Source organism: Podarcis bocagei, assembly GCF_964188305.1.
Source record: "Podarcis bocagei genome assembly, chromosome: 14".
NCBI classification, from domain to species: domain Eukaryota; kingdom Metazoa; phylum Chordata; class Lepidosauria; order Squamata; family Lacertidae; genus Podarcis; species Podarcis bocagei.
The window spans coordinates 43148058-43174079 of record NC_138139.1 but is presented as its reverse complement, the minus strand read 5'-3'; the positions used below and the strand labels follow the sequence as shown (position 1 = coordinate 43174079).

At 39.8% G+C, this 26022-nt stretch overlaps 1 protein-coding gene and 1 long non-coding RNA gene across 14 annotated transcripts in view; one reads left to right on the top strand and one right to left on the bottom strand.

Moving 5' to 3' along the window:
• LOC308573118 overlaps nucleotides 1-678 on the bottom strand; it is a 147279-nt gene extending 146601 nt beyond the window's left edge. The window contains exon 1 of the long non-coding RNA XR_014001930.1: nucleotides 561-678. This is a non-coding gene — a long non-coding RNA (uncharacterized lncRNA). The remainder of the gene's footprint in view (nucleotides 1-560) is intronic.
• The window catches only part of SUN1 (Sad1 and UNC84 domain containing 1), a 62617-nt gene that overhangs the window by 535 nt on the left and 36060 nt on the right, over nucleotides 1-26022 (top strand). For 4 of the 13 annotated variants that reach the window (XM_081169452.1, XM_081169451.1, XM_081169450.1 and 1 more), the window contains exons 1-2: nucleotides 7910-8099; nucleotides 23834-23930. The exons of 2 other annotated variants lie outside the window; for them this stretch is intronic. In XM_081169452.1, the coding sequence (XP_081025578.1) occupies nucleotides 23854-23930 (77 nt within the window). In that variant the 5' untranslated portion in view covers nucleotides 7910-8099; nucleotides 23834-23853. Of the gene's footprint in view, nucleotides 1-1587; nucleotides 1699-7909; nucleotides 8133-23833; nucleotides 23931-26022 lie in introns of those variants that run through there. 7 more of the 13 variants (XM_081169446.1, XM_081169444.1, XM_081169443.1 and 4 more) reach the window with 5 other exon arrangements.

Sequence of the window (26022 nt, the reverse complement as noted above, 5' to 3'; positions counted from 1 at the left end):
CCCAACACCCTCGCTTCTGCCCCCCTCAATAATATGGGGGGGGGCTCTTCTCTTTGACCCCCCCCAGGCCACACAAGCAAATCGAGAGAAAGGCGGGGAGGGAGAATATCTGGTGGCTTCATTCTCCTTCACCTTCCTTTCCACTCCCCTTTTATATGAACAAATAGTTGCATGCTGCTATTCCAAAACAAACCCCAAAACGAATTATTGCATTGCAGAGGGTTGAACTAGATGACACTTGAAACCCCTTCTACTCAATGATTCATAATTCATATTTTTTTGGGGGGGGGAATCAGGTTTAGGACGACCATTTACACACCATACAATTTATTGGTTGCTTTTTAAAAAACCAAAGTAGCTTACAACAAGCACGTCCATTGAAACAGGCATAAAATAAAGGGAATGAACAAGGATAAATCCGTTTTCAAAAGGCAGGTTTAAATCATTCCATCCACTGGAGGCTGCGGATAATTAAGAACCAAAGGCCTTGTGAAACATATATATGCACATACAATAAAAGATGAGTTTAAAATTTGAAAGGAACAATTCCAGAAAGGTACCGTATTTTTCGCTCTATAAGACGCACCAGACCACAAGATGCACCTAGTTTTTGGAGGAGGAAAACAAGAAAAAATATATTCTGAATCCCAGAAGCCAGAACAGCAAGAGGGATTGCTGCTTTTTGTTCTGGCTTCTGGGATAGCTGCGCAGCCTGCATTCGCTCCATAAGACGCACACACACTTCCCCTTACTTTTTAGGAGGGAAAAAGTGAGTCTTCTAGAGCAAAAAATACGGTATTTTCTTAACTGCTTGCTCAACCCATTGTGGTGGTGTAGTTAAGAGTGTTGGGCTGGCAGGCAAAAGGGTTCAAGTCTCCACTCAGCCATAAAGCTCATTGGGTGACCTTGGGCAAATCACTGTCTCTTAGCCTGGCTTAACTCACAGGGCTGTTGTGAGAATAAAATGGAGGGCGGAAACTATGTATGCCACCTTAAGCTCCTTTGGATGAAAGATGGAACTTTAAATCAAATACATAAAAATGCATTAGCTTCCAGCTAGGGCAGGGGTGTGTAGCCTGTGATCCTCTACATCTTGCTAAAATACCTCTATCCCTAAGGTAGTTTAGCAAGTTACGGCTTATTAGGGCTGATGGGAGTTGGTATCCAACAACAGTCTGAAGGACCACAGGTTCCCCCTCTAGGATTAAAATAAAAAGAGAAAGTAGCCCCTGCTGCTCCATAAGAAGGCTCCAAAAGCTGCAGCCAGGTAATGCTTTTATTGGGGCAAACCAAGATGTCGACAAAATAAGTCACAATACCTACCTTGATGGTTTTGTTGTTGTTATCTTACTACATTTATAGTCTGCCTTTCATTCAAGGTAGCATACCAAGACCTGGTGTTCAAGTCCCCATCCAGCTATGAACTTAAATGTGTGTCCTTGAGCCAGTTCCTCCCTCTAAGACTAACCTACCTTAAAGGGTGGCTGTGCAGATAAAATGGGAGGAGAGGACCATGTAAGCTGCCCTGCACCACTTGGAGGACAAACTATGAATGTAACCATTTTTTTGAAGTGAAATTTCCCCCCTCCTTCCTTTCCCCTCTCTTCACTCCGCCTACTTTTGCTTTCACATCCAGTCTGAAGAAAACTTATGGAGCATTTGAAAGTTTGTTCCTTGTTTTGGGAGGTTCTGATAAAGGTATGGCCTGCCTGAATTTAGGATTAAAACTTCTTAAATGTTTGTTTTCAGTCTGTCTAGTGGTCACCAGTACTTTCAGACTTTGGCATTATATTATCTTTCTTTTTAAAATTATACATAGCTGAATTCTATTTCCTGTGCCGTATTCTATTTCTTCCTGTTTTTAGATGGGTGTTGGAAATATCTTTATTCTGTCAGACATTTTATGGTTGGTTTCTACATTTTCATGCTACCACTTTGAGTTTCATTGTGATTTTTTTCCCTTTTATGTTGCTTCCGATCTCTGATTGGAACCCTCTGGGCTGGGACTTGTACTCATGTGTCATGTGACTATCAATCAGTGAATAACTAATAGTTTTCCTACTCACACTTACATACTGTGAGCTGCTGGGTATGGTGGAATATGAGCTCACATAAGTTAGTACTCAGTTCAAGGTGCCCTGCATGTCTAATAGAAAGGCTGCACAGCTCAGTGGTAGAGCACAAGTTTTGCATGCAAAAGGTTACAGGAAGGACTGTAGTTCAGTGGAATAATACCAGCTTTGCATGCAGAAGGTCCCAAGTTCAATCCCAGGCATCTCCATGTAGGACTGGAAAAAGACTTCTACCTGAAATCCTGGAGAACGGGTACTAACTAGTCTGAATGCTTAGCTAGATGAACCAATGATCCAACCTGGTATAAGGCAGCTTCCTATGACTGCCACTACAACTTTTAAGACCACCAGGGAGTGCTGTCAATATAGATACCAAATCAAAATCTGTAAGGATACACATTAAGGGTATTCTTGGCTACCCCTCAATGTCTAAGGGCCCAATTTTCTTAAAGAATGCCTCCTCCCATTCAAACCTGCGTGAATTTTAAGATCTATAGGGAAACCTCTGCTGGTGGCTCCCAGGCCTAATGAGATTTATGGAGTAGGGGGTAGGGACCCATGGGTGGGCTCTTTTCAGTGGCCTCTTGCCTTTGAAATGACTTCCCTTCTGAGGTATGTCTCACTACAACATCAATGTCATTTCATCAGCAGCTGATGACACCTCTTTGTGTAGCCTTTTGGGATTCAGGTGTATTAGCCATTTGAGTTTCTGTTGCTGCTGGTGATTTTATTTGTAACTGAATTCTGTGTTTTGTTTTACATTGTTTTTTTATTTTTGTTTTTGTTTTTAACAGCATATATTTCTGACATGGGATGTTTGGTAAATGTTGGGTTCTAAATATTTGTATACAGTAATATAAATAAATAACCTTCAGTGAGTTTCTATGGAAAATAATGCTTTAGTGTATTTATTCTGAAAAGTGTATTTATTCTGAAAAACCGTATGAGGATTTAATTTGGTTTTTAGTAGCCAGTGATGGATTCAAGCATATTATTACCTGCCTCAAGACTTTGGAATAGGAAGAACTGTGTCCAATAAATACACATGAAAGTTGCTTAAAATGGTGGGTGTTTGACCCAGTTCTGTTAAGTAACACCCTGATTTTAGTAACTTGTGGTAAAATTGTTTCCTTGTGATTGTTGCTGAGGACAATGTACCAGTAAGTAAGAAGAAATTATAGAGAGTGATATAAAAGTTCAGAGTGAGAGGTGGTTTTGAACAGGCATGAAGTTTTGGTAGTCATATTTTGTAGTAAAAATAGTTGGATAGCACTTTGCAGACAGGTAGTTATGTTTTCTTTCTCCAGGAAATTATTAAGTGTATTATATTCAGATACACCCCCTCATATGGGAATGTGGCACAGTTAGTCCTATAAGGATAATCCAGGCTCACAAGGCTTTAATAGAGTTCTGATTAGAACAGTAGCAGCTGTGCCTTCTGTCTCTTTGGCAGATAAATGACCTGTCCACAAAAGAGCAACAAACGGCTCTCTGTGCTTTCACTATTTGTGGTACTTTGCTCCAGAGTGGTCTGGGGGTTTGTAACAGACAGCTGGGAAACAAAAAACGGCATGCTTTATTCAAATGAAAAGATGTCCTTCTGCTAGCATTGCAACTGGGTTGGCATCTTGCTGGGCGTTGGTGGTATATTTTAGTCAATAAAGAATTTGATGACAGGTTGCATAAATGCCAGGAAACATATGGTGATGTCTCCAATACTATTAGTTATTATTGCCATTGCTGCTGTTAACAGTAGTGGATTAATTCTGCAAGGAAGACTTGAATACAACATATTTTGGGGCTAAGCCCCATTGAATGAATGAATGAAACTTTATTTGCGTCAGCCGTCGGCCATAGCAACAAAAATACATCGTGATATACACAGAACAAAAGAAAACGTCGATTATAGTAGACCATTGGTATTGGTCTACTATGATTTTTGTAATGCCCATCTTTCACATTGTCTCTCTGGTTTTAGCATGCTTATGTGGTTCTGAAGTAGAGTTATGGATTTAGTGATATTGTGATCCAGGCTAAAATGGTAAAGATCTTGGCAGTACAGCATGGCATTAAGATATGGAAAATGAAATGTGCGCATCAGGTTTTGAATGTTGAAACAAGGAAAATTTACCTAGGCAGGCAGGTTTTGAGTGTGCAATTATGGTACTAAAGACTATAAATATTCCATTACTAAGTGAGGCTAGACTGATTTATTTACTGCAAACTTTCTCATATTTATATGTGTTTCTTAGTTATCTCTGAAGAAGATGAACATCAGCTCTCTTCTTAACTAGTCTAAGGGTTATCAGAACTTAAGCAAAAAAATTGTAAGCCCTTACACACAGGCAACTTAAATATAGATGGTCAAGTGTGATAATTGCACAAGTCTGCTTACTTGTGTGCTCCTGTGGTGTACACGTGCAGAGAAACTGCAGCCAAACATAGATTTCCATCATGGTGTACATATAGAAAAATGTGTGTTTATTTAAAAGTGTGACTGTTTATATTGTGGTAACATGCTAATTCCCATCAGAACAAATGTATGTGTTTCACTCTGAGAAACTGTGATTGGTCATGGATTCTAGGGCTTGTATGCATCATGTTCATCCAGCAAAATGTATTTGTGTGCAATTATATGGTATGTAGATTGTATATTAAGGCATTTGGAAACAAGTGCTTTGCGCTTAAGAATTACATACTGTTGGAAGTATCCTTGCTATAAAATGGAATCCTAGCACGTTCCACCTATGAATAACTCTGTGGGGGGTTTTTTGGGAGGGGGCAGTACATGTGAGAGAGCTGCTAATTCTTATTACAGTGTAAGCTAATTTGAAAATTGAAGGCGCAAGATGTATTTTTCAACTCCAATTTCAATAGTCCATATACAGTGGTACCTTGGGTTACATACGCTTCAGATTACAGATGCTTCAGGTTACAGACTCTGCTAACCCAGAAATAATGCCTCGGGTTAAGAACTTTGCTTAACAGAAATTTCGTGGCAGCGGGAAGCCCCATTAGCTAAAGTGGTACCTCGGGTTAAGAACAGTTTCAGGTTAGGCTTGATTGTGTACTCTAACCAGTGCTCAACTGCCTTTGTAACAAAGACCTGGGTTCTAGTTGTTGTCCAGCCTGTTTTATCATCCATAATTACTTGAAGTACCAAGTTGCTGAACAGACTACATAGCACTGGAGAGAAAACTAGATTGCTAAACTTTCAATTGTCCATCTTATCTTGCCATTCTATAGCAAGACTAGGACCTTTCATATGAATGCCTGCCCCATCCACTGGGAAATTCCCAAGAACTTTAAGCAATTCATCATATTCCATTGGTCTCTGGGCTGGGATCAGGGAGCAGACCATCTAAATGGGTCCTCCACCCTGTAGGGGGATGTAGGCACTAAAATTCCAAACTATACCTGGAAATGTTCTAACCATGGCAATGATGTTATAGAATCATAGAATTGTAGAGTTGAAAGGGACCCTGAGGATCATCTAATCTAACCCACTGCTATGTACGAATCTCAACTGAAGCATCTATGACCAAAATTGAAGGTGGAAAGGGGAGAGAAAGAAAATGGTGTTTTTTACATTGTATAGCATGATTTTATTAAATTTATAAATGAAACATCACATGGATGAGAAATATTCTTTTAGGAATTGTCGGTAATGAAATAAATAGAAAGGACCATAAACTTTTCCAATACGCAGTAACAGCAGCAAGAATATTACTGGCCCAGAAATGGAAACAAGAACAAATACCAGCGTTGGAAGAGTGGAGAATGAAGCTGATAGACTATGCAGAACTTGATAAACTGACTGGGAAGATCAGATATCTACGAGATCAAAAGTTCATCGAGGACTGGGGAAAATTAGTTGAATACTGGGAATGTATAAGTGATAATGAAATAACGCTAGTGGCATTTAGAGAAACTCTGTAACAGCATAAGAAATATTGTAAAAAGGCAAAATAGAAGTGGGGGGTAGGTATAAAGGCAATAGCAAAATTTGGAAATGTGTAACTGAAGAAGTTAGAATTTGGATGACTGGCAGAGAAGCCGAAGGAAGTCAAAAACAGGGAATTTAATAGAAATTGTAATGTATGAATGTATGGAAAATTAATAAAATAATTTTTTTTAAAAAAGAGAAATACAACATATATTGCTATATGATATAGATATGCAGGCACTACTCATAAACTCACTCCTATTATTCTGTTTTCCAAGTTGATTTATTGAAGAATTCATTGAACTGGTTTACTATATCACCTCATTATCATGTACTACAAAATAATAGATTTAGTAGTTTACATGAAAGATATTTTGCTTGGTGCTGCCAATCTTTCCCAGAAATCTGCAGCTGTAGGGGAGTATTAAATGTCTACTTCCAATACATATGTGTTAATGGTGATTTGGTGAGGTGAGCCCAACAAACTTGGGTGGCACCCTCTCTGAAATGACTGTGTGGCTAGAGCACACCACAAAGTACTTGGGTCTTTTGGTGGGCTAGTTGATGCTAAACAGATTCCTTGAAGCTAGAAAGCTTTAAAACAACTGCTCCTGGCATTTTTGATATGTGTAATGCTGAGGAGGCATGTGCTATAATCAGGGGAGGGCCAAGCCTCTCTTTGGCCCCTCCTCGGGTGTGTATTGGCTTCACCATCCTGCCAGTTTAATGCACCAAACCTTGTGCCCTATTTGAGTATTGATTAGTCCTTGGGGGTTCACTAGAGTGCATCCTGCATATTCAAAGAATGTCATGGTCTCATGCAGCCCCAGACAACTGCTTCTGTAAGGGTTAAGAATGAGCATGAATGAGCCATTGGATGAGCTGCCAGTTTTGTTTTATCTGTTGAAGTGAGGGAGGGAGGCTTACAGAGAGGCTTCCTTTGACAAGGTTATGGGAACCTTGAGGGAGGGAAGGAAGAGCAAGCGATCACTGTAGCAATAGTGTGGGGGGGAGTACTGCCACCCTTTCGATTAGGTATGGCATGCATGTGGGTGAGCAACAGGTGGCAGCAATGAGAGGCAGAGAGGGGAGTGGGGAGCTGCATACCTAAGCACTGTGAAAGCTGACAATCTCTAAGATGGAGATGAAGGCTCTGGACAGTGCTAGGTGGGATGAATAAACTCATGTTGCCAGATTTCAAAAGCTCTAGTCTTGCATGATGTGGGACATTTTAATATTTCCTCTAAGGCCAGCTCTTGTTGAGGTAGGAAAAGGTTTTTAAGTTAAGTTGTTCCAAAGAATAAGGAAAATGCTCCTGACATTCAAATTTTGCTTTGCATATGATGAAAGTGCTAGAGCTGTGCAGATAATTTACATAGGTAAAGGTCCCCCCCCAATAAGAACGTTGTTTAGCATTTGAATAACTGCACTTGCCTCCTTGCTATTAAAGTATCAAATTTGCTAGCACAGGTTTAATGGAGTTCTTGCTCATAGGTCTCCAGAGCGTATTTTTAAAAAGCAGGGAAGAGCCTGATCCCGCCCCTTCCCTGCCTTCCTTTTGCTAAATAGAAGCATGTTGTGGAAACAGAACATTGCAGGTTGCCTAGGAAAACAACAAAATCATGTTGGGGGGGATCTTCTGTGCAGTATTGTAGCTTCTCCTTGCTAAAGAGCTAATTAAAGGTGAGAATTAAAGTGCCATGGAAACCTGTAACTATAAATAAAACACTGGGAAAAGGTTTTCAGTATGTACATCCTTGAAGGAAATTAAGTGGTTAAATATTGTGGGCTGGCTGAAGTAGCTTTGTCCAATAAATTCAAAGTCTGCCTATGAGTGACAATGGAAGCTTTAAGAGGCTGGATTAGATTCGTCTGATCCTTCAGGCTTTGTTGACGCTGGGAAGCCATTTTGGGATTCTGCAGTGTGGAACAGAAAGAATGTGCTGTCAACTCTCAAACTTCTTTTGAGTTATTGGGCAGGAGATCGCCCCGTCCTGGAACACAATGCTGAATTAAAGTATTCTTCCTTCCTTCTCTGTGGGATGAATGATGCTGCATTTTGAAAAGATCCAGGTTTGAAGGTGTACCTCTGCTGCTGTTTTCTGATCATTTGTGTAGGTCTGATAGATCTGGAGCGTAACTTGGCAACTTGAGTTTGTTTTTAGCTGTGCCAAAGCACCGAGTTGCTTGCTTGTTCTGCTTTAGTGAGCCTTGTTTTGCAATTTGTTTCTTAGTAATTTGGGATCTGACTGACTTATTGTACAGAACAAGTTGAGTTGGATTTTTCAATCATTGCTGTTTTTCAGGGTTACTAGCTTGTAAAGTGAAAACACTCATGTTATCTGAAGCATGTAGAAAATGCTCAGTATTTTTATAAATTCCATGTTCTGTTAAGTGCAATTTAGCTATGTATGTTCCTCTTAAGTTCAGAATATTTTTTTAAAAAAATATTTACAGTGTTGTAATATGTGCTCTCTTTTGACAGCCACAGTCTAAGTAATATTACAGTTAAAGCTTGCACCAAGTGCAATATATTATAGATGATCAGATTTGTATGTCAGAATACCTGTGTTTTTTAAACATGTGATTGGTACATCTTTCTGAAACACTGTCTTTTGCCATAAATGTTGTACTGTATTTACTTTTACTCGAAGCTCTTTGCTTTTCAGCCTGTTCTTTTTAAATTTTAATGTGGGGAGGTACGTGAAAGAGGCTGCAAAATGTTAGATATTTCTGTAAGATAACTCAGATTTTTGGGAATGAGTTTTCAGTGACAAAAATGAAATACTATAGTTAGATTTGCTTGTAAACTGCTGAAGCAGCAGCAGCAAAGTTCTTAAAATCTGAAGGTGCAAGCTATTTGTTATTGGCTGCATTAACCATAATTTAATGTACTGCACTGAAAAGAGAGTTTATAGCTCAGTTTGTTTTGAGGAGGCATTTGGAATATACATAGTTAGCATATTATAGCTCATAAGTAACCATATTGTTTTAAAAATGCTTTAGAATAGCAGGTCTTGGTTTTTAAACCTGCACTATGGATGTTTTGTTTATTGTTTGATCAGTAATACTATCCTTTTAATTCTAAAATGAAGGCCCATTTTATAGACAATTATTGCCTTATGTATTATTACTGCTAGTGTATTCTTATAAGAGATATGTTCCAGTTCTAAAAGATGCCTGTTTTCTGTGAACATCTAATATCCTACTCCTTCAATCCCTTTTCCTTATCAAAAGTGAAACTAGAGTGGAATGTATTCATATTCTTTACCACAACCTGTGAATTGAGCAGCAAAAGGAAACTGATGTCCATGGTTCTGAATTTGTTAAAAAGAATAATAGCAGCTTTGAAATGTAGCATGTGAGTTGCATCAACAACTTACTTAAACAGAATATCAGGTACCACTTTTTGTACTTCTGATTACTACCATCCCACCATCCAGACCTATTAAGAAAAATAAGTGGAGATCCCCTCCCAAAAGTCTTATTTTTGAACCTTATTCAAAAACAAAAGTGAAAGTTTGAAGCCTTTTGCAATTTGCATAGTTTTCTCCTGAGCCATGGACTTCTGTCAGCAAGATTGCTGAGTACAGAGAGACACATTGGAATCATTGTGAGGAGCAGAAAATCCCCCTCCCTTTTAAAATGTGGCTATTTTTACTTGAGTGATGAAGCTATTGCACCATAGCCATGTTCTCACCCATTTCATCCTCACAACAACCCTGTGAGGTAGGTTAAGCTAAGAGATAGTGACTGGCCCAAGGAGCTTCATGGCTGAGTGGGGATTCGAACCATGGTCTCCCAGGTCAGAAGCCAGCACTCTAACCATTATGCCATACTGGCTTTCATTGTTTTGTCTCCTCTCTATACATTGAGTAAATTTGGTACTGGAGGTACAAACAGGGCTCTGTCTTCTATGCAATAATGTAGGAGTTGGCCACAATTTTTTGAGATGTTTCTTGGATCATTTGAATTTATAGTATTTTTCTCTGTGCACTCTGTGGCCAGATAATTCTTGGTCACAGGACAGCAGAGCAGGCTGGGTTGGCTTAAGCCCTTCTCTGGTCCAAGGCAGGGACAGCAATTTTGATATCCCTTCTGTGCAGGAGGTTCCTGTGCTTATTCAGTTTTTCTACAGAGATGTGGGTTTGGAGGCCTCCTTGCTCATTTATTCAGGCATTTCAGCCTATCTTCCCTCTGACAGAAAGTGAGGGAAGAGTGCTTCTATAACTTCATAGCCTCGTAACCCACACAGGTTTGATCACAGGCTCAGGAAAGGGAGGACAAGATGCTGCGGCTTCCAAACCTATCACAAAACGTTTTATCCTCTTCCATAGAAGTGATGGATAGGTGCACTGTCCTCTCAGTGGATGGCTTCGTTGCTGCATTAATACCCATGCCAGCGATTCCCCCCCCAAAGCAGAATTCAAGATGAATCCTTGATAGGAAGAATCGTGCTGACCTATGGTAGATTTGATCCGGATGCTTCTTTCGTAGTATTGTAAAGTTGGAAGGGATCCCAAGGGTCATCTAGTCCAACCCCTGCAATACAAGAATCTCTACTAAAGCAACCAGGACAGATGGCCATCCAACCTCTGCTTTAAAACCTCAAAGGAAGGAGAGACCACAACCTCTTGAGGGAGACCATTCCACTTCCATCAAAGCCACCACTGCCAATTATTTTGGTGTGAGCTCCCATTCTTGTACCCAGGCTCTACACTTAGAAGTTATTTTGAGTGGATCAGCTATTTTGGGCTGGGCAGCTGAAATTTATGGTGGACTCATCTATGAATTTCTTTTGGTTTCAGCAAGGACAGTATCATCTAGAACTCATTAAATAACTTTTAATCTGGGCTTCTTAATTGTCAATATATTCTTCGTGTCCAAAGGAACCCCAGAATGGCACACTGCTTCTCCAAATTCCAATAATGGGGATATTAAGTGGTAGATTCACTTTTTCTACAGTGGCTACTAGGCCTCCTATATACCTTTCTGTCTCTCTACTTTTAGGGAAAGTCCTATGCAAGACACAGTCATTCCACATGGAAATCTGAAATATTCTACATGGCTGACCAAGATTCCCAGACTTAATGGAATGTGAGATTCTGGGCCCTTGACCCTTCCTCATCTCACTGTCTTCTCTCTCAGAGCCCAGTCTACCATCCCTTTGATATCAGTCATCCTTTTATGCTTCAAAACTGAACAGCAATGCTGTCAAGACTGGGATTGTGAGGAAAACAATTAACACCATTCTGACCTCCTGCAGATTTTCTGCTTCTCAGACTTATGAAATAACATGGAAAGCCATCCACAGATCCCAAGAGAAAAACACTCCATTCCATTTCTGCCTCTGGTCAGGACTTCTTAGCCTTCTCCAACAGGCTGACCAAGAGCTCAGCAATCATTACTCTTAAGAGACAGATGGCAATGCTTGATAACATTCTTGGGTAGCTTCTTAACAAAATGTATATACTATTAAAATTTAAAATTTAAATAATAAAAACAGTTTAAAAATAATTACAGCTAACAGTATAAGAGATTAAAACAGTCCACATCTACATTTCATTCTTATCCCATCATCTCACATAAAAAATAAATAAATTAAGGAGTAAGTTCATTATCTACTCTCGCTCTGTTCACAGGTGCCACACTTGCAACCATTCCTTAGTCCTGAAAGCTCTTACTGGCCCTCCTTCTGAACCTATTTGAGTGCTTACCTGGAAAATTGGGTTTTGAATTATGTTTATTTCCCCCATGAATTGGGGGGCACAAGAGCATTGTTGGTCATAGAAAATGAGTGTATTTATTTTCAAGAACACAGGGTTGTGCTCCACACCAACTCATCCTTCATAGCTAACATTTATTTGACTTTCCATATGAATTTGTTGGGCTTTCCATGTAAAAAACAAACAAACAAACAAACAGTTGTCCCACGAAATTTTGCCCCAATCTACTTCTCCCAAAGAGAAAGTTTAGCAATAACCAAGTTCTTTGTGTTTACATATTTGTAGATTTTCAAACGTCCTTTCTCTTGTTTATGAGTCTGAGGGTCATTGTGCTCCTCCAAGGATCAGTGCCTGCTTTTTCTAGAAACCTGACCTTTCCGCAGAAATATTAATGCTACACTAGATTGCATTTTTAGGGTATGCACTTGCGTTTTTTGCAACAGAAGGCTGAAGACAATACTAGCTATAAGTGGGAGTTTCCAATAACCTTGCCGTTAGTTCTCGCTGTGATTGTAGCTATACAGAATAGTCTGAAGAAGGAGCAAAATATATTTAGTTTTAGTTCTTGGAAAGTTGCCAGATGCCTTGTGTGGGAAAGGAATCTTAATGATTAAACAGCTCATCTCCAACTTGAGTAAAGGGGGATGTATGCAAATAATAGCTATGTGTCCAGTTCCTGTAGAACACAAGTCACAGCTCACTACGTAGCTTGTGTTTGTGCCTGTTAAAGATCATTCCCTGGCAATCTAAGGTTTCATATGTGGGGTTTCAGGAGGGTGACGACAGCTGTTGAGCAGCCAGGTCAAAATTAGATTTGTTGATGCAATGCTGCTTGGTAAGTAACAGTGTCTCTTAGTCTGTGTTTGGGCCCAGAGGGAACTGCAGACAGCCAGGTTTCTCAATTGTTTCCAGTACAGTGGTGCCCCGCAAGACGAAAAACTCGCTAGACGAAAAACTCGCTATACGAAAGGGTTTTTCGGTTTTGCGTTGCTTCACTAGACGAATTTCCCTATGGGCTTGCTTTGCAAGACGAAAACGTCTTGCGCTTTTTTTTTAAAGCCGCTTGAAGAGGCGCAGTTGCGATGGACCGTGCTTCGCAAGACGAAAAACATCGCAAGACGAAAAGACTCGCGGAGGCACCACTGTATCTCTAGCTGTTGGGTACACTGCTTTGCAGTTTTATACGAGTAATTACACTGGTCCAGTTCAGACAGTGCATTGCCCAGTTGCCAAGACAGTCAGGCAATTGGGAGCATCCCATTCTCTTGCACACCCCTCCCTTATTATTCCCTCTTCTTTTCCCTGAAATTGTTGTTTCACATTGCATCTGAACCAGCATTGCAATAGGTACCTCTAACCTTAGTCTCCCCTCAAACCTATGGCTGAAACCAGAATTATAACCTTATTTCAACTTCTGGTTATCTTGCAAATTAAACATGATAGTAACTGTGCCAATTTGGTGATTATTAGACATTATTTATTTATTTATGAATAGTTTCCTATGAGCCATCTCAAAACGATTTCACATTACAGAAAAAACATTTATAAAACAATTGGATGTATATATAGAGCACACATAGTTTTAGAAATTGCATGTATAAATGCAGTACACTTATGGACTGGGATAAAACTCTTTTCTGAGACTGTGTACACATTCCCATTTACTCCGGCTCCAGTGCCCTCCCACTGCTGATATTTGAAACTGTGTACATACGATGTTAGCTGCAATTCGTATGCATCTTGTAGTTTCCTGGGAGATACTGCTGTTTGATGCATTATCTCTCAAACCAGCTTCCATCTGATTTGTAAATGTAAGTTGCAATTAAGCAGAGATGTGTAGATCTGAGATCTCTGTTGTGCATGTGCAGATGACAACTTCATTGAATAGGAGTTTTGCTGGGCTGTGGGTGCCAGTAAATAAACCAGGTAATGTGCATAGGGTGAAGACATCACTGTGCCAAATTGCACAAATGTTGTTAAAATTAGCTGCAAGGTCATTAACTTTCTGTACTTTGTCATAGACCTTTTATAAACAAGTTCCGCAACCTACATACTCTGTTCTCTGTTGGTCAGGTGTTTGGGGTGTTTCTGAGCATCAACATCCTCTTCTGGGTTTTGAAGCAAATTACAGCTAATTAATTTTTGTCGTCAAGGCATTGCAATCCAGACACATTCACGTGCGCTGCCTGTGTTCTGAATGTGCTTGTCTGGTAGAACTGCCTTACCATTCCAGCTCCACACTACTGAGCTGTGGTTGTGAGAATGCTAATTCTGGACTGAGGCCTTTTACCTTACTGTATGTGTTTGGCCATAGCCTGTTCTGTCACCGTCGGAACAGCAAGCACAGAGCACTTCATTTCATCTATGAGGTGCTCATTTCACAAATGGAGTGAACATTTCCTTATAAACCTCTTTGTCTTCAAGGCCAAATTATAGCTATTATTATTATTAATAATAATACCCCACCCATCTGGCTGGATTTCCCCAGCCACTCTATGTGAAATAATATTCTTTTAAAAAAATATTGGCAACTCCCTCTTTGCACGGGGGTTGTGTTTTGGGTCATTGCACTTGTGTGAAATCAGAAAGCCCATTGAAAAAGCCTGGAAACACCCCGCCCCACCCCCCAATTTAGTGATGTTTCAGTGACATCCTTATGACGTTTTCACATTGCTTCCAGATTTGGCCCTGTGCACGTATGTGTGACCATGCACATAACGGTAGTTGCCTGTTTTAGCACATTGGTACTGGACAGATCAAAACTGTTCTGAGAACCTGGCCCTGCATGAGTAACTTGCCTTACTATTATATTAAAAGCAAGCACTGGATTTCATCTAGTTTTAATAACCAGAATCTTGTGTCATCTAGTGTCCTCCTTTTGTCCAAAGCAGCATTTTGTCAGTCTTAGTCACTATGAGTTTTAGCTGAATACTTCATACTCAATGTTGACCTTTTTAAATGAATGGGACTATATTAGTCATGCTCATGCATTTCTGAGGGTTTGTTCTTGGTAGGGCTAGCATTGGATACAACCCTTTGAGGGCAGCACATCACTTCTTCTTAAGGCTCACCATGGGAGAGGTGGGTTGGCTTTGGTTCTTGCATGTTCGTCCTCTCCCTCCTCCTAGTCCTGTAATGATGATGATTGCTGACACTTAGCATGATGTAAGCAGTCAGAATAGAATCCCTGGTTTGTGTCTAGCATGCACATAAGAGCACAGATGTTTGTGCGCCTGATGTGATCTTAAAACAGGGTGAATTAGTTTATATCAGCCTTGAAGGCACCCTTTTGCCTAGTAAGTCTAAAAATACCAGCCTTTACAGCTAATATTGCTCAATGTTTTGTGTTGTGTTCTTATGAAAGAACATTTCTTCATGCTTCTGTTACTTGAACTGCTCCATAAATCTAGGCATTTTGCAACCTTAAATTGTGGTTTTGTTTAAAATTTTAGTGTTTCCTTCACTTTCAGCTAATATCCATTCAGTTTTTATACTCATCGTAAAAGACTGAAAACTCAAAAATCCTGCTTTCAGGCTGCAGCAGAATTAGAGAAGAGAAGCAGGGCTGTTCCATCAGCTCTGCAGGGAGACCGGTTGCTTTTGGCTCTTCATCATCACCACCTGTCACTCAGCAAGGGTTATTATAATAATTTTAATAATGATTTATTATTTATATCCTGCCCATCTTGCTGGGTTTCCCCATTTCATTATTCCATCATTCCTCATTCCATTATTCCATCAGGCCACCTGAACTGTTTCCACCCCAGCTGGTCTCTATAAGAATTGTAACTTTAAGAAATTGTCCCTGAGTTAGCTTCCCCCCTCCTCCCTACCCATTTCTTTTTCCTTAAGTCTTTTACACTATAAGCCTGAAGGCAAGGCTGGAGTTTTTCTTTCTTTTTTTAGTTGATCTGGAAACTACTCCGAAACATTTTCTGCTGAAGCGTGGGATAAGAATGCTTTGAATAAGACTGGAATCGAAAGAGCTACTGCAGGCCCATCCAAGACCTTTAGTGTGCTGTGTGGGATTTTTTTCTGCACTCCAAACCATACAAAAATACTTTACAAATGCTTAGTTTTAAAAGTAGCTTGCATTCAGGACTGCTTCTTGAAAAACACATACCCAAAGGCCCTTTGGATGAGCAAAACTAGCTGTGTGGCTCTTTAGATCACAGTCTAAACATTTCAAAGTGACTCCCTTAAAATGCCTGAGCTAAAACAAGTTCCATGAATACAGATCCAGCACTAGATTTGTGATTGCATTTTGGATCAGCCTTTAGGGTGTGTACATAAGCGCCTTTGCTCCCTTCGAGGTGATTAGTTGACTCAATCCCAGCTAAACAGGGCTGTGTCTCTTTCAAAGCACAAGCCGAGCCAGACTCCCTCTTTCTATTCCAGTGGCACAAATGAAATGTTAAAAGAAAAATGTGTTGTTACATGAAACACATCACTTTTCATTTACTTAACTGTTTTGATTGGTGCAGTTCTCAATACCTAGAAAACCTTTAGATTAGTATCAGTGGAAAAAAATACTATTGTGGGTGTTGTAAACTCTTGGTTTTTTTCAGCAAAGTGCAGTTTAATAGTGTGATAGGAATTTTATGGTTTTAGATATATAGTAATGTTCATAACTGCACATACATAGATCAGTACAGGAAGGCAAACCTGGAACCATTTTGATTCCTAAACTGACCAAATCCCTTCTCTGCAAGGTTAAAAATGGAAAAGCCTCCCCATTGTCTCTTCCTTTAATCTGTGTTTGAATAAGGTGTGAGCCTGTGACCTGGCCCAGGAAATAAGTATTTTAGCATTACAAAAGAATGGCCAGGCTCCCCAGAAAATCCAATCAAGGAACCTGCCAGACAGGAGATAAACAAGGAGAAGAGAAAAACAACATTTAAATTTCTGTGATGTAGGTGGGATGTATCTGAGGGGTGGTCTTAGGTTACACCCCTTCTGTGATGTATGCATAATGTTTCTGGGGGTGGTCCTGATCTAGAGAAGGGGAATTTCAAAAGTCTTTATAAGGCCTTGCAGGCCATTGTTCTGGGTCCTCTTCCTCTCCTGCGTGTGAGGGGGGTACCCTGTTGCAACAGATCAATAAAGATCAAGCTTACTAGCTGCTTTGCTTCTCAATATTCTCTGGTTGGCCTCTGTTATTTTCTCCTACCAATAGGGAACCTATGTAAGGACTCTATATGGGCTCTTGGATACCCCATAAGGGAAAAGGGCATATTTTTATTTACAACAGATGGCGACCACGAAGGGACTTTTGGTTACCCGGATTCTGGGAGGAGGAAGGACTGGTTATCCAGCGCGCACCAGGCAGTTTGCCAGGAGGAATAACCAGTCTTCCATCGGTCCCAGGGTCTGGCAATAACTTGGAGTTCAGCGAGGCTAACCAGGGGAAGCAAAGCTTGATCAGGCCGGCCTTAAACAACCAGTCAAGAGATCCCGGGATCACCAGGACAGCGCTTGCGAAGTGAGTATGAGTAGGAAAAATGGGTAGTGGGGTGGGATTCTGCAAACCACAGCAAACCTATACTTCTCAAATCCTTACTTCTTTCCTCACTTTAACTCTTGAAAAAATTGCCTTCTACTCCTTTCTGTCCCCTCGATCTCAACACCAGCCTTAGCCCTTCGGAGTATGCCCAGGCAAAGGTTGTGTGTGATTTCTTCCACTTAACTCTGTGTGCCAACCTATTCCTTCGGAGTTTTGCCCAGAAAGGTTGTGCAATTTCTTCTGCACTGAAAACTATAATTCCCAAAACTATAACTCCCAGGTGTAGCCGCACCTCTGCCATGGCGATCTTTGTTAGAGATGACCTGTGAGCGGAGAAAGCAAGGGCACCTGATTCCTTTCCTTCTTTGTCATTTCTGAGTCTCAATCTGGCATTGCAAGTGTGCAAGCGTTCAGTAGGGACTCTGAGTTAGATTGTAAAAGGCAGGGAGGTTGCTGTGAGTTGTAGAATAGAGATTAAGTGAGGTATCCCCAGGTTTTTCCCCTCGGAGATTTGTCCAGGTATCCCCAGGTTTTTTCCCTCGGATCCCCAGGTTTTTCCCTCGGAGATTTGTCCAGGTATTCCCAGGTTTTTTCCCTTGGATCCCCAAGTTTTCCCATCGGAGATTTGTCCAGGTATCCCCAAGTTTTTTTTGTCCAGGTTTCCCCTTTTCCGGACCCTTCGGAGTTTTGCCCAGGTCCAAAACCCTTTTAATTGAAAATGGGTGCACCTCAGTCAAAAGAAAAATAGTCCCCAGACCCCTGGCGTGAAAGAAGCCCGGTTGGTGCTTACTTCCCGCCTGGACTCTGACAGTCCCCTTCAATTTGTGTTTAAGAAACGTTTTTCCTGTGTTTAAATTGTACTTAGGTAACATCCAGCAGCTGCTTATCTTAAATGTGCCATCTAAAATAAAAATGCAAGCTTGCTCCAAATTCTAAATCTAAGGAAGCCATGTTGAACCTTATCAGTCTTAAAAACAAGACAAAATGGAGAATGAAGTGTGCAAATGTTTGTTATTTGAGAGAGGCTCTAAAAGAGAGTTTTTCTCCCAAGTGGTAAAATCCTGTATACGTGCTACTTGTGTTCTGAAAGGAGGATTACCCCACCTCCTTCCTCTAGTTTAAGTGAGGAGGGCGATTTAAGTCTAATGGTAAATGTTTTGTTGTAACTTTTGAGTTTGCAAGTACACCTGTGTTCCAGTCTAAGTTAACCTAATGTTTCTGCTGCAAAAGCCTAGTTGAGCCAACTGCTCTCTCAAGCTAAAATGCAGTGTATGTATTTCATTAAGCATATGCCTATGAAAGTATGGTGTTCCTTCTAAGAAAAATATCTGAGTCCAGTTTTAACTTTGATCTGGTTGGACAGAAGAGTTATTGTAAGGCTCCTGATATCAGTCTCTATAAGACGTCCTGGCCTCTTTTCTTAGAAAATGCCCCCCCTTGTTTCATTCTGTCTCTTTCAGGGTTTTTTCCCTTTCTCCTTCTCATTCTGTGCCAGGTAAATTTACTCCCGAGTAAGCTTCCTTTAAAGGAAACTGCAAAGGGGGGGGCATAAATTAGGCTTACTATTCCTCTGCAAGTTCAGGAAAAATTGTTCACTCTTGTATTCCTTTTAAATCAAATCTATGGCTGTTTAAACTTTGCTTTATAAAAGATCCTCTCCCTATCTTAGGAAAAATGTTAACTTCAATCTTCTTTTAAAGATAATTTCTATAGGAATTTTCACTCTTTAGTCTAAGGAAGTAAACACTCACTCAAACTAGCTTCAAGATCTGTATAGAATTGGGTACTTTTATTTTCCTTTTCCTTAGTACATGATAGGCGCATGGTTTGTGATAGGCGCATGGCTTGTGATCTCTTCCCCAGTTGTGTCTGTGTACATAAGTATGTGTGTGTTTCTGGTAGTACAAATCTTGCTATGAACCCTGTATTTTAGGGTTGGACTAGATGACCCCAGGTCCCTTTCAACTTTCCCAATTTGTGGCTGATGAGTTGAAATCCAGCCCAGATTGCTCTTTGTTTTTAAAGGTGAGAGGTGAATGTGTGTGTTTCTGGTAGTACAAATCTTGCTATGAACCCTGTATTTTAGGGTTGGACTAGATGACCCCAGGGTCCCTTTCAACTCTCCCAATTTGTGGCTGTGTGGAAGACCATGTGTCTGCAAGCATTGGAGGGTAATTCTTAAATTCTGGTGTGGTAATGGAGTTGAAATTCAGCCTAGCTTTGCTTTTTAGTTTTAAAGGTGAGAGGTAAAAGCCATGATGTTTTGAAGCACAACTGGTAATATCAAGCATTTGAGTGGTTACAGTATTTATCATTTTGTCTACTATTTTTTTTTAATCAAACTTAAAAGTCAATTCAAAGTTTAAGCACATACAAATGAATAATCAAGTACAATTAGCCTTGGACATTCCTGTAAATTAAGGCGCAGAAAATAATATTAATAATTGTTAAAAAATCCTATGAATTCTAACGCTCTGGCCATTTTTACTCATAAATAAGAGAGCGGTTGATTGTTCCGCGAATGGCCAGAGGGATATTAGCCCTTTCCTGTACATAAAGGAAGCTTGGGCTGAATGGTGAATACTTGAATTGCTGAGTTTCTCTTTTTTGTTTTAAAATCTAACCCTATTTTAAAAAACCACTCCTTACCTGGCCATTTTTACTCATAAATAAGAGAGCGGTTGATTGTTCCGCGAATGACCAGATAAAATGACCAATAATGATAGCCCTTTCCTGTACATAAAGGAAGCTTGGGCTGAAATTGCTAGCTTTGGTGAATTCTTAAATTGCTGAGTTTCTCTTTTTTGTTGTTTTAAAATCTAACCCTATTTTTAAAATCTACTCCTTACCTTTCCCTTCCTTATTCTAATTGAGCCAAAAGATGCAACATTTTCAATGGTATAAAAGGTTTGCTGAGACATGAACTCTGCACATGCACAGAGGCTAGATCAGCTTACAAAAGAGAGAGAGAGAGAAAGGAGGGGGGGATGAGAAGGTTTGGAGAGCCTGAAACCTATACAAATTTCCTTATGTAAAACTTGGGAGCCATTGAGGGAAATCATCCTTAATGTGTTTTGCTCCAGGAAGACAATAGTTAAGTACTTGACATGCCAAATTCTTTTCACAGGTAAATATCAAAGCACTCCCACTGTGAGTTCCTCTCTTGAGTAGTTTCTCCCCCCCCCCAATGGGATTTAAATTTCATAAGTTTTTTTTTTTGTGTGTGTGTGTGTGTATGTGTATATGCCTATGCATTTTAGGAATAGCATTTCCTGACAGACCTCTCACATGAAATAATTTTCCCTTTTAACAGAGTGTCCCTTCTTTTCTCCCACAGCACAAATGATAATGAAGGGATGCAAACAGTGATTTAAATACTCTATAAAAAGTAAATGCATTTGTTTTTCCTTTTGTCTTTCTTCACTTAAAGCCAAACAGTCACTTTCTTTCTGTTCAGCAAAACAAGTCTGAATCCCTGCTACATTAGTTGATTTCCTTCTATCTCTTTGTGGCTTTGACACTTTAAGTTACAAATAATCTGTTTTCATTTATTTAATCAGTTTCTCCATGATGTCTATGAAGTTAATCGAAGCACAACCAAACATTGTTTGAGCATTTCTTACTAATTCTGTCATTTTGGCTAGTGCAAGGTACCTGCACAACTTTAAAATTGCCATTCATTTTTTTATTGGTATTAACTCATTTCCCAGTATTAACATTACAGCTGATGTTGTCACATCAAGAAACACTCTTTTATTTTCATTTGGGATGTTAGAATGCCAAAACAGATTACTTCAGGTTACTTATTGTGTGCCTTAGCATTTATTTATTTTTGGTTCCTCATAGCTCATTTTGTGTGCGTGTTTTACTTTGGGGACATGTTCATCACATGTTGAAAGTCAGTTTCATGAAGTTCTTTTATCAGATAGCACATGGTGAATTTTAAGTTTTCCCCCATGGTTTTCCCTTTTTTTTCCAGTCTAGTAATAATCTGCGTGGTTTTGATAATATATTTAATAATAATTCTTTTCTAAATCTGATGTCTTTGTCAAGTTTGTTTTCATCTGACTGGTAATAACCTTTGTATTTTCTACAGTTCTCTTTCTCTCCAAAGTGAAGGAAAGCAAACGAGCTTGGCAGATAATAACAGTAGTTATAGGAAAATGTAATAATAATATTGGAATGAATGAAACGCTTAATTCGCTAAGATTTTTATTATTTGCAGCTTCCAACAGAAACCGAAGGACATCCTTTTTGCCTTTTGCCCCCTCCCTTTTCTAACTGTCTTTAAGCCCCAAAACCCTGCCCCTTACAGGATATCACCTATACAGATGTGCAATGATGAAAAGCAGCAACAACCCCTCAACTCAGTTCTTCCGTCATCACAAGACACCAGAGTTTTCAAGTGCCCACAGCTATCTCTTTCAAAGGATATAGACTGAAAGGGGGGAGGAGTTGAATTGCAAGGACATTTTCCCACTTTTGAACCTCAAGCCTCTGCTCCAGGATTCAAAAGATACATGCGTAAAAGATCACAATTGTGTCAAGATATGCAACAGATATTTAATTATTTTGTTTTGTATTATGTGTTATTATGTAAGAACGTTGAAATGTGTCTGACAGTGTGATTTCCACAAAGGGGGGCAATTTATTGTGTGTAACTGTTTTTTTATGTTTAATGGCTTATTGCTTACACACCAATGGAGAATTCTCATGCATTTTATACTTTCTAATAGCTCACACTATTGTGTAGTCCAATGTTTAGATCAATTTATAAACACATTGTTCCACCTGGCACTCTGCCAACTTTCCCTATCCATTTTAATATGTGTTAAACCTCGTTTTGCCAAGGACAAACTTCTGGATCCATAAAACACCAGGTACATGAAGGTGGATATGCTTTAGTTTAGCAGGAATGATCCCTTATAGAGTTAAATTGACTTATTTGGACAAAGTGCCCTTTTTAATGGTTTTCTTTTAACAGATTGGTTTGAAGAGTTGAGAACCATGGGGCAAGATAAATTCAAATTGGACTCAGTTTGAATTGGGCAAGTGTATCCAGGCTGCAATTAGCTTTTTGGTCCTTTAAGTGCAAGTGAGCAACTTCTCATGAGCCCAAGACCACAGCCTATAATAAAATCCCATAGCTAAAAGGCCAAGGCGAAGACCTCTCCCTCACGAGATGCCCAAAACCTGTGCCAGCTATGGTGAATGCCAGGCGACATGGTTAAATGAAAGCCCTGAGGGGATTCAACAGACAGGATGTGTTGCTGTAGCACTATGTCAGTGTGAGACCACAGAAGAGCTACCTTGACACCTGAGAACACAAAAATGGCGGGGGGGAAGCAAACTCCATTTTTCAGTCATTAGTGGACCTTACCTTCCTGCTAGGTGTAAAGCATAGAACACTATTGAGTAAATGGTCTCTCCCAAAGTGTTAGAATGCCACAAGTAATTTAGTAGCAAAACGCAACATGTGTTATATATTCATACAAAGACATCCATTTACAACATACGATGTTATTATTTGTGGGGCAAAAATTTTTAAGAAAAATTCTAGCCCCAGAGGGGGGAAATTGTGATAGGAATTTTATGGTTTTAGATATATAGTAATGTTCATAACTGCACATACATAGATCAGTACAGGAAGGCAAACCTGGAACCATTTTGATTCCTAAACTGACCAAATCCCTTCTCTGCAAGGTTAAAAATGGAAAAGCCTCCCCATTGTCTCTTCCTTTAATCTGTGTTTGAATAAGGTGTGAGCCTGTGACCTGGCCCAGGAAATAAGTATTTTAGCATTACAAAAGAATGGCCAGGCTCCCCAGAAAATCCAATCAAGGAACCTGCCAGACAGGAGATAAACAAGGAGAAGAGAAAAACAACATTTAAATTTCTGTGATGTAGGTGGGATGTATCTGAGGGGTGGTCTTAGGTTACACCCCTTCTGTGATGTATGCATAATGTTTCTGGGGGTGGTCCTGATCTAGAGAAGGGGAATTTCAAAAGTCTTTATAAGGCCTTGCAGGCCATTGTTCTGGGTCCTCTTCCTCTCCTGCGTGTGAGGGGGGTACCCTGTTGCAACAGATCAATAAAGATCAAGCTTACTAGCTGCTTTGCTTCTCAATATTCTCTGGTTGGCCTCTGTTATTTTCTCCTACCAATAGGGAACCTATGTAAGGACTCTATATGGGCTCTTGGATACCCCATAAGGGAAAAGGGCATATTTTTATTTACAACAATAGTATCTGTAAAGTATACTATAAGCAGCACTGTAGGTATGGACAGGGTTTAGCTTTTTATTACACCATTTGAGAGAACTTTGTAAATAGAACACAGCATGCCTAAGACTTTTGAAAAAGCTGTCCAGAAGAGGAAGTGCTTAGGGTTCATGTGACTTTTGATAAGGGATATCTAACATTAGCAGCCACATTAAAAATGCACACTACTTCTGATACCAGTGGCTTTTTTCCTCCTCTGCCAAAGCATTATTTGCAGTATTCTAAAGTAGCGGCTGAACCAAGCAAGAGCTCTTTTTTCTGTCTTTTAAACTGTTATATAGCACTGTGTTTTCAACTTTTTGCAGTATGATTTGAAACAGTGACCATGGATTTTTCACGTCTTCACACGTATACCCCTCCCCAATGCGTGCCAGAGAACACTGGCTATACTTATGCACTCAGGTGAGAATCTTTTTCCTTATGGAGAAGCTGCCTTCTATAGAACCTGGTTTCTTTGTATGTTGTTTCATGGCAAGATTTAAATCAAGGAAAGAAACCTGGCATTTGATCATAAATCTCACTGACTTTCCTGTTTATAGTTACATGTAGCAGTTTGGTTTTAGGTTTTTACAGTAGATTCTAATCCAGCACCACTCGTGACTAAGACAGTGACTCAGGATTTGGCAGTAGCTGTAAATAAAATATTTGGGAACCACACCCAAATACCATTGTTTTAGCTTGCAAATGCAGGGTGGGGGGTATTACATGGCAGGGTGTGTGTGTGTAGATAACTTAATATAGTTCCATACTGCAAAGAGGAATCCTTGTCAGTTTTGCAGAGTAAGTACAAAGGTATAAATTTACTATTACTCGTACTTGTGCTTTTATTGCTAAGTTTTGCAATAAACTTTTAATGTTACATGTTACTGATCCTGCAGTATTAATATGGGCAGGGGTAACTGTTAGGAAGATAGTATTGTCAGAGATTTGTCAGGTTGCCTAGACCTAGATGAAAAAGGAAAATAGTAGATCAAGTTTGAGTATTACTGAATAATGGTTATGCCCCGAGTAAGTCACCATGAAAAATATGTGGAGCTTATAAACTGGTGTATTCTGTAGCTCTTTTTCTCATACTAGCCTTGTAAATAGCTACTTGTTTGGTTGCTGGTGGTCAGTTACCTCCAGGCTACTAGGTAAGAAGTTTGCTTTACCTGGAAAGGGGTTGTATCCTTCCCCTTTTCCAACCTCCACTGTGCCACCAACATAGCTTGTGTGAGAAGTAGATGGGGCTGGCTACTTTTGTGGATTTATTTCCATCTCTGAAATTTACAACTGACAATTGTTTTTCTTGCACTGTTAATGTTTGAGCAATTTTCTTGTTTGTAGGACACCATTTATGCTGTTACTAGCTAGAGTAATAAGGCCTGAAAAACAATCTGCATTTGTGAGCAGCCCTCACAAATATGCTATTAAACAAATAGGTGTGTTTGCCAAGTGAAAACAAATTGGGGCTAGTGGCAGCTGTCTGCAGCGCCTGGTACTTCATTTGAATAGTGTGCCTGTAGTACATCACTTGCAGAAGTAGAATAAAAACAGCCGTATAATAACAAGTGCCAATAGTAGCTTGTGGGGAGTGTTTAAATAGACTATTGCCATCACTCCCTTAAAAAGCAAAATTGTGAGCTGCCAGGTACTAAATGAAGTTACAACAGGAACAAGCAATCTTTTTCAGCCCAAGAGCCACATTCCATTTTGGGCAACCTTCTGAGGGCCACATGCCTGTGAGGCCAGAGGCAAAAGTGGGAGGAAGAATGAATATAAATGTTATTGGTTCAAGAAAAATAGATATAAAAGGAAGAGAATTCCGGAATGCCAAGATTCAAATTTAGGGCAAGTACTGTTTGGTGAGAGAAAACCAGCGGATATAAATTTATAAAATATGAGGCAAATAAAGTGTGAAAATGTAGGATGTAAAACCTTAAAAATATGTTATTCTGGGTGAGTTCCAAAACTGTCCCATTTAAAAGTTCCTTCTGAAGTTTCCCAGCATAGAACACACATTCGGTAACTTAAATTGGTATACTTACAAACTCAGCAAAGGTCTCAGGAACCTGCCCTGAGATTTATGGGTAATAATAAATAATGTGTTATTTCCATACGTCAGTTAGAAAAGTTGCAGAGGCAGTAAAAAGTAGCTTAGTTACAAAGCGGTAAAACATTACTAAACTATTTGTATAGGAACACGAGAGGTTGGTGAGAGCAGTGCAGCCGAGCTGGAGGAACCAGCTCAGACCTCCTCACATGCTGAGTTCTCAAGTAGACTGGGAAGCAGGGAACAAAGTGTTGTTTACCTATTTCTGCCCAGGGTAAGGGGAAGTGACATAGCTAAGCTTGGCAGGACAGCTTACTCTATGGTATTAAACCCTTCATGCATTAATTAGACTAAAGCATGCTGGTTATATGAAGCTGGTTATCCTGTAAATTTTACATGCATCCGTCTCTGTCCTTTATTCAGACAAGCAAGAGGTATGATCAGAGTTCAAGGACCCATTCA